The 8,914-nt window shown below is 36.5% G+C and overlaps 1 protein-coding gene across 5 annotated transcripts; it reads right to left on the bottom strand.

Annotated features, from left to right (window-relative positions):
* Positions 1-163: 163 nt before the first annotated feature.
* On the bottom strand, positions 164-8,277 carry oxnad1 (oxidoreductase NAD-binding domain containing 1). 5 transcript variants are annotated; one of them, XM_055220456.2, is made up of 8 exons: positions 8,161-8,277; positions 7,744-7,874; positions 7,355-7,418; positions 5,908-6,014; positions 4,039-4,180; positions 3,728-3,967; positions 1,943-2,051; positions 164-1,836 (listed from the first exon to the last, which is right to left on the bottom strand). In XM_055220456.2, the coding sequence occupies exons 2-8, from the start codon at positions 7,836-7,838 to the stop codon at positions 1,679-1,681; spliced, it is 915 nt and encodes a 304-aa protein (XP_055076431.2). In that variant the 5' UTR covers positions 7,839-7,874; positions 8,161-8,277; the 3' UTR covers positions 164-1,678. The 5 variants fall into 5 exon arrangements, with proteins under 5 accessions (XP_055076431.2, XP_073714510.1, XP_055076433.2 ...); XM_073858409.1 differs by having other exon boundaries at positions 7,744-7,876; positions 8,158-8,216; XM_055220458.2 differs by lacking the exon at positions 8,161-8,277 and adding an exon at positions 8,104-8,157.
* Positions 8,278-8,914: the final 637 nt, after the last annotated feature.

Below are 8,914 nucleotides of genomic sequence, written 5' to 3'. Positions count from 1 at the left end.
ATGTGTAGTATGAGATAATATTCAAAAATGCTTAAAATGCACCGAACACTAGCCATTTTGTTCAGAGACAACTTGTACGTTTGTTTGTTTGTGATGTTAACTTATTTTGATACTTAATTATCATTCATGGTGTGTTTTGTTTTAGCAAATCCAAAACCAGCAATATCCATGAGCTTTTCTTTATTACAAGTTTGTATGCATAGTAAAAACAGCAGTAATTAAAATCCAACTTTGTAAAGGAACTTTGTGAAACAGTAAACAGTGGTGTAAATAAAAATAAGCAACGAGTTTCCAAATAAAAGCAACTGATGAAGTTTTCAGTTCTGTTAAATGCACCTACACTGTAAAACATTGTTAGTTCAACTTTAAAAAGTAAGTTACCTGCCAGCCTCAAAATTGTGTTGATTCAACCTAAAAATATTAGTTATATTTCTGGTGCTGACTGTATCACTTCTAGCATAGCTTAGCACAATCCATTGAATCTGATTAGACCATTAGCATCACGCTCAAAAATAACCAAAGAGTTTTGATATTTTTCCTATTTAAAACTTGACTCCTCTGTAGTTACATCGTGTACTAAGAGCGATGGAAAATTAAAAGTTGCGTTTTTTAGGCAGATATGGCTAGGAGCTATACTCTCATTCTGGTGCAATAATCAAGGACTCCGCTGCCGCAACATGGCTGCAGGTGGCGCAACGACACCACGCAGCAGCCGAAAATAGTCCCCTGCTATTGAAAGTTACTAAGGGGACTATTTTCGGGCACTGCGCAACATCACTGCGCCCCCCGCAGCCATGCCACGGCAGCAAAGTCCCTAAACACCACGCCGGAATGAGAGCATAGTTCCCTGCTATATCTGCTATATGTAACTACAGAGGAGTCAAGGTTTAAATAGGAAAAATACCGAAACCCTTATTATTAAGCGCAATGCCAATGGTCCAATCAGATTCAATGGACCGTGCCAAGCCATGCCAAAAGTGGTACCGCCAGACCCGGAGATCAGCTGAATGGATTCCAAAACGGTAAGAATCAAATGTTTAACTCTAGGGGAGCTGGAAAATGAACATATTCTCAAAAAAAGTGGAGTGTCCCTTTAAGCAACCAGATAACTTAATTTTTAAGTTAAACCAACAAATCTTTTTTTACAGTGTAAATGGGTGAAATTATGTCACTACAAGTACAAATTTTAAATACTAAAACTTTATGAATAAATATGTATATTAAAATTTTATTGCAAACTACATAATTGTACATAGATCTAAAAAACCCTAGTGCAATCTATGTGTGCAATACCCCGACTAGACAGTTAACCAGCTGTAATGTAGAGCATTTCAGCAGTGGTTACGGTCAATTTGTCGAGTCCATTTTTTAAAATGAGGTAAAACTGAAATAGTTCAAGTTTGGAGGACTCTGTAACCTCACAACACAAAGTTTAAATATACAGTACAGCCCATGATCATTCAGGAATGAGTCTAGAGAATTGCTTTGTTGCTTAAATGTGGATGATATGGTAATCAGCAGAGTGTATTCCAATAGTAATAAAGTCCAGGAGAGTGCAGACAAAATGTTTGTTGTGCATTTAACTCAAATGCATTACTGGTCCATTACCATTACAGTCCGTTTCTATAATGCACGAACACAAATGCAGCCATCCATCCGAGTTTGTGGCAATAAAATGCTACCACCATTTCTCAAAAAGGATTTTGTCCTCCGATAGACCGATCCTCTGCAGGTCTGAGCTCACTTTCTCTATCATAGGAGGAGGACCGCAAAGATAACACAGCGTACGCTCTGGGTCTACGTGATGCTTTAGTACATCTTCTGATATCCTTTCACCTGGTGCGGGTCGGACAAGAATATAAAAAATGTTATCTCACTCAAATGCAAAAAGTATTAAAAAAAATGTATGTACACAGAAAAAAATTTAAACTTTACAACTCACTGATGGCATAAGGCTGAATTTCTTGCTCTATATCAGAGCTCTGCTGGGTAATATGAAAATTGCAGGAGACTTTCTCAGGGAGCTCACGACAGACGTCAATAATGGTGTTCTGAAGAGAACAGACATCCAAGTTAAACTTCCTGTAGCTAGCATAATCAAGGTTATGGGTTTGATTTTTTTTAAGGTAATGTCCAGCTTTGAACAATTGACATCTTCGCTATTTATTATCAAATATTGTATAAAAAATGCTTTAAAAATGTTGTAATCATGTTGCATTAGTCAGTCCTTCCAGAAAAACTTTTTTTTGTGATTGTTGCAGGCAAAAATCCTTGATCTTGCGGCACGTTTTTTAAATGCGATGGAATATGTGGGATATTTATGCAAAAATTGCGGGGACTTGTAAAAATTGCGGGGACTTGCAAAAATTGCAAACTGTTTTGAATGCTTTTGAATGATGTTCATGTCGCAAAATCACGTCACTTCATAACGTTCCCATAGCAACAAGGGGACATGGCTGCGCTTGTGTGAAGTAAATGCAAAATTTTTCAACTTTCTGCTAAGATATATGTGATTTTTGCTACAAAAATGCCGGGATTATGAAATCATGTAAGCCCTGCATATTTTGCGCACAGAAATCTGCAACTTATGCTGTGAAAGTCAGCGTATTTGAAAAATGCGGCCCCCGCATAAATATGCGGACTTTGGCTGATTACACGTTGAATCATGCGATTGCATAATCATGTTTTTCTGGAGGGACTGAAGAAGTGTGTTTGGAATATAACACATTTGAAACGTTTATGAAGACATAGCACAAGACATTGACTACAAAATATTATAATTTTAATAACAGAAAAAACTGTAGCACATGTATGCTTTATTACCTGTGAGCTTTATGCATTTTTTGTACATTTAAATAAAACCCATATTCCCAAATATACTGTAGTTTGCCTTTGAGAACATGCAAACTCCACACAAAAAAGGCCACCTGATTTAGCCAAATCTCGAACCAGGGTACCGGTTCCACTGAGGCACTATGCACCTTCGCTTTGTCCATGTTATATATTTTGAAAGTTTAAAGGGAAACTCCACTTTTTTTGAAAATATGCTAATTTCCAAGCTCCCCTTGAGTTAAACTTTTTATTCGTATCGTTTTGGAATCCATTCAGCTGATCTCCGGGTCTGGCGGTACCACTTTTAGCATAGCTTAGCATAATTCATTGAATCTAATTTGACCATTAGCATCGTGCTAAAAAATAACCAAAGAGTTTTGATATCTTTCCTATTCAAAACTTAACTCTTCTGTAGTTACATCCTGTACTAAGACTGACAGAAAATTGAAAGTTGCAATTTTCTAGTCAGATATGGGTAGGAACTATACTCTCATTCTGGCTGCAGGAGGCGCAATGTTTTTACGCACTGCCCGAAAATTATCCTCGCTTTTGAAAGTTATTGGAGACAATTTTCAGGCACTGTGTAATATCATTTAAATAGGAAAAATATCGAAACTCTTGGGTTTTTTTTGTGCGATGCTAATGGTCTAATCAGATTTAATGAATTATGCTGAGCTATGCTAAAAGTGCTAGCGCCGACCAGGAGATCAGCTGAATGGATTCCAAAACGGTAAAAATCAAATGTTTAACTCTAGAGGAGCTGGAAAATGAGCATATTTTTTTAAAAAAGTAGAGTGTTGCTTTAATCTAACCTGAGGGGGGTGCGTTAAAAGCAAATATAGTACAAATCTCTCACCAGACACTACTGTATATGTTAAACACAATGTGCACTAACCTTAAAAAGAAGTTCCTTGGTATTCTTAGCACTGTAGCAAAGGTGTGTGCGTCCCGGTGTGTATCCACGACCATCGGAAGAGTGCCTGAGCAGATCTGCCGTGTGCAGCAAGATGGAGTACAGAGGGTTGATTCCAACACCACCAGCTACCAGCAACAGGTCAAGCACAGGGTCAGAGGGTCGAGGGTCAAAGTAGAAATTACCACCAACCCTAACAGCTACTTCAGAGTCCACAGAGCACTAAAAACAGAGATATGCTTTAAGCGACATCAATTTGTCTAAAAGCATGGTGTACACCTTAACTCACTCACTTTTGTATGAATCCAGTTTGCTGGAGGGTGTCGTGTGTATTTGACAGCCAGCTCAATCACGCCCTCTCTTTGCAGTAGACCAGGACTGGAGCATATGGAGAAGCCACCTACCGTATCCACACCTGGGATGAAGAAATCCACCCTGTGACAAAGAGTGACAAAGCGCGAAAGTCATTGATTCGATTCCCAGAAAAACATACAGCTTGAATGCACTGTAAGTCACTGTCGGGTAAAAGCGAAATGAGATTTATATCGGTGGCTACAGCTAATGTGTCACTGCTTAACTGTACAGTGTATATCACTATACAGGACTATCGAAGTTAACTTTTGAAAAACAGAACAAATACATAAACTACATTTCAAACTAAGAACAGATTCTTCCCACACAGTAACTTACCAAGCACAAAATATGTTCGACATTGCTGAGGTCAACAATATTTATCAAAATGAATACCAACACAGATTTTTAAAGATGCCACAAGTGTATGCAGTGCAAGCAAACACATATGCTGAACCCATGCACACATACACACCCACTCTCTCTGGCTCATGGCCATGGTGTTTTTCAGCAGATACACAACATCATATGGTCTGGAGGAGTTTGTGCGCATACATCTGCATAAATCATCACCTGACTTCTTCACCTCGCGAAACTCAACAAATGCAACAAGCCAAATCGCGAAGGCAAGCATAAGTGAGGAAAAAGTGTGAGGATAGGCTGACGTAAGCTTTATTCTGATTATTCTTGTGGTATGTTCTCAAACTGTATGTGATAATTGTCTGAAATGAAAGCGCCATCTGCTGGATATTTAACAAAATTGCATGTCTTTATCCAACAAATAATTATTTATTTGTTTATTCTTTACGGCAGCATCTATGGCTATATTTATGGGGAGAACTGGTTACTTTATAAACACAAGTTAATTTAGACAAGTTAACCCAGACACAGGTTGGGGAGGGACAATGTGGCATCTCCAAACTTGCAATCCAACAAATGTGACAAATTTATGTCATTGGTGTTACCCTTCCCAAAGCACTTTTATTTTGGAACAATGCATCAGCTCTTTGAAGTTTTTCATGGATCAAGAGGTCAGTGGAAGAAGTGCAGTGGAGGAAGGCAAAGGGTTTGTGAGATGTCTTACCTTATTTGTCTAAAATATCATGATATATCTAAGAATTTTGAGATAAGATTTTTTGGATGTCATTAGTGTTCCTCTTTTTATAGCTGGGAGTGTTAAGATCTTTACATAAAAATACATTACATTGAATAAGTATGTGATTTTTACATCTCTGATGAAATAGCACATGGCTAATGGCAGCCATTTTGTTAAAATGTTTGTTTTTTTTGTCATTGGTGTTACCATCATTGGTGTTACCATAATTGTTGTTGTTACCATCATTGGTGTTACTTCTCTAATGAGTACTTCCTAAGCACTATTCCTTTAACTGACCAACATAAAAGCATAAAAACAAAACAAGATGGAAAAATGTTTAAGTTTATAAGTTTTATCATATTCATTATCTATTATTATATTCTTATTTTGTCAGGTATTGAAGATTCAAAGTCATGGATTCTTCATTAAAATGTATTAAAAGTTAATCATAGATTAAGCTCCCCGTTTTGCGGATTCATATATTTGACAAGTTAATTAATGCTATTATAGAAGTTTTGGGTATTTTGAAAGAAGTTCATTTAAGCAGATTTCCATCACCCGAATTCCACCTTTTCTGTAGAATGACCCATATAATGATATTTAGCCAGACTGTCATAGTAACTAATAAACATTTTCTAAATATGCAATATAAGTGACATAAAGTCAATTTTAATTACATATTAACAATAATATTTGATTGAGGTACAGTTTTTACCATTGTCCAGCACGGAAGCTGAAATCCGGATGCTGTACCTCCAATTTCAGTCTCTTGACTGTATCAGATTCATTCACAATGTCACAAACACGTGCGGGGAAAAGTTCCTGGACACACACAAATAACAGGGCATCAAATCACATTCACTTAAAGGGACATTACACTTTTTTTTGAAAATATGCTCATTTTCCAGCACCCCTACAGTTAAACATTTGATTCTTACCGTTTTGGAATCCATTCAGCGATCTCCGGGTCTGGCGCTAGCACTTTTAGCATAGCTTAGCACAATCCATTGAATCTGATTAGACCATTAGCATTGCGCTAAAAAATAACCAAAGAGTTTCAATATTTTTCCTATTTAAAACTTGACTCTTTTGTATTTACATCGTGCACCAAGACCGACAGAAAACAAAAGCTGCCATTTTCTAGGCAGATATAGCTAGGCACTATACTCTCAAACTTTCACAACAATCAAAGACTTTGCAGCTGCAACCTGGCTGCAGCAGGCGCAGTGATACCACGCACTGTCCGAAAATAGTCCCCTGCTATTGAAAGTAACCAAGAGGACTATTTTTGGGCAGTGCGTAATATCACTACGCCTGCTGCAGTCATGTTACATCAGTAGTCACTGATTATTACGCCAGTTTGAGAGTATAGTTCCTAGCCATATCTGCCTAAAAAAAACCTCGCACTTTTAATTTTCTGTCGGTCTTAGTACACAATGTAACTACAGAAGAGTCAAGTTTTAAATAGGAAAAATATCAAAACTCTTTGGTTATTTTTTAGCGCAATGCTATTGGTCTAAACGATTCAATGGATCGTGCCAAGCCACGCCAAAAGTGCCAGCGCCAGACCAGGAGATCAGCTGAATGAATTCCAAAGTGGCAAGAATCAAATGTTCAACTCCAGGGGAGCTGGAAAACGAGCACACTTCAAAAAAAGTGGAATGTCCCTTTAAGTACAGTAACATTTTTACATTTTTTTAAGATGTATTGTTTACAGCAGAGTGCTTAATGCAATGCCAATGGGCTGTTGAATGCATATAGCTGTCACCATTATGTTTGCACAAGTGCAATCTACATACATTTTTTATTAATCTGTTTGTCATATATTGCTTGATTCAACTTAGTATTAAGTTGATATTAAATATGTATTCATTTAAAACATACTGCTTACAAATAATAAATGATAAGATCCATAAATGAGCATTCAGCAAACTTAGTCATATATCTTAAGGTGTAAGTGTGGTTTTATCACGTGAGCTGGAATGACTGCAATGTCGAAATATTGGCTGACCTACACCACGTCATGAGTGTCTGAACTTTCACCCACTTGGATTCAGTGTTTGCTTACTCTTATAAGCACACTAGCCAGCCAGTAAGGGGAAAGGTGGTCTCGTGTTAGTGCCATCAAAAATGTATAAAGAACATTAAAGGTGAACATTTACCATTTGTCTGCAAACATTAGCAGTTCTCTCTAGATGGTCAGTTTGTCTCTTGGATGACATTTTTCTAAATCAAATACATGAAAGTTTAGGAAAACACACAAACAATACAACAACAGGTCTAAACACTGACTTTGATACAAAAGCTGTTTATCATAGATACAGCATTTCCCAGAACACCACATATTTTGTCTACATTTTCTAATTTTTAAATTAAAAAAACATGGTTGTATAGTTGTATAATATAGTATAGTATAGATTGTATAGTAAACACTTTTTTACACGATTACCTTTTGTATTACCATGGTTAAACTATTGTTACTAAAGAATAGGAAATTTGTGATCACTACAAAGGTTAACAATAGTAATTGTTTTACAGAAGGGAGACTCACCGTGTGACTTTACATAAAAATAATCCTGCGGGTCTAAACACTGATCCACCGGCAAAACTTCTGGCCAAGTTTCTTATAACACACGGGACACTCATGGTCAGATATGACGGAATGATTCACCTGTCCAACACCTGTTTATATCATAAGACAGAGAAACTTTAGTATATACCATGAACAAGCAAAAACAAATACCAGAAAAGGAATGATAACACTAGAAGTATGAATGACAGCTACATAAAATGACATTCAGACACACATGGCAGAACAGATGAGATGATGAGTAGTACTACACAGCTGATACGATTTTTTTTAAATGTCTTGATTGTAAGTAATAATAAAAACTGGAAAAAGCATAACGACCTAACGAGCTTGTTTGACATCGCCTGTTTATCTTTGTGTACGTAAAATATCACTAACCTCTGCAGAATCTCTAACGATTCTTCTTCGTCTGTGCTATAGGTTGCTGAACAGACTCTTTATTGCCACCCAGCGGACACTTGAAAAACAGCACGTATTCACAACTTTCTCCTTATTTTAGCAGTAAAATGAAATGAGATAATACATTATAAATGTTTTACAATGATACATTTGAGTATTGACTGCTAAATTAATTCTGCTAAATTAAAAAAATATTCCAAAGGTTTCCTTTACAAATAGCATTATAAACATAGCATTATGATCAGCTGTTTACCACATTAAACTATCACAAACTTGTTCCCATCTACCAAACCAACACATTGCAGTAGATCCAATATAGTTTCCATCAAAACCAACTTTTCACATCAACACTAAATCCATTATAGTTTCTTTGATGGATCATGTTATTTTTCAACAACGTAATTCTTCGCAGACGTTTGGTAGCATACAACTATTCTTGTATTAAAACTCGCAGTTTTCCATATAGATTTGTAAAAAGAAAAAATACGAATAAAAGGTATTTGTTTTTAACAAGCATTTCAGAGTTAAACTTAATGGAACACTATAATAATCTTTTTAACTGAACTTTAATGCAGGCTATTTGTGAGGAGTGAGAGCCTCTGGTGGCCAAAGTAAACATTGAATTAGTCTAACACAGCCATGAAATCACCACATTTCTAAATTTCCTTTTTTTTTTAAATGTTTCTTGATGTTTTATTATCACTGTCACGAACTAGGACAGGAGTCTTGTCAC

The sequence above is a fragment of the Misgurnus anguillicaudatus genome, chromosome 20 (assembly GCF_027580225.2).
Source record: "Misgurnus anguillicaudatus chromosome 20, ASM2758022v2, whole genome shotgun sequence".
Classification (NCBI taxonomy): Eukaryota; Metazoa; Chordata; class Actinopteri; order Cypriniformes; family Cobitidae; genus Misgurnus; species Misgurnus anguillicaudatus.
The sequence above is the reverse complement of the archived record's forward strand: the minus strand, read 5'-3'. Positions and strand labels throughout refer to the sequence as shown.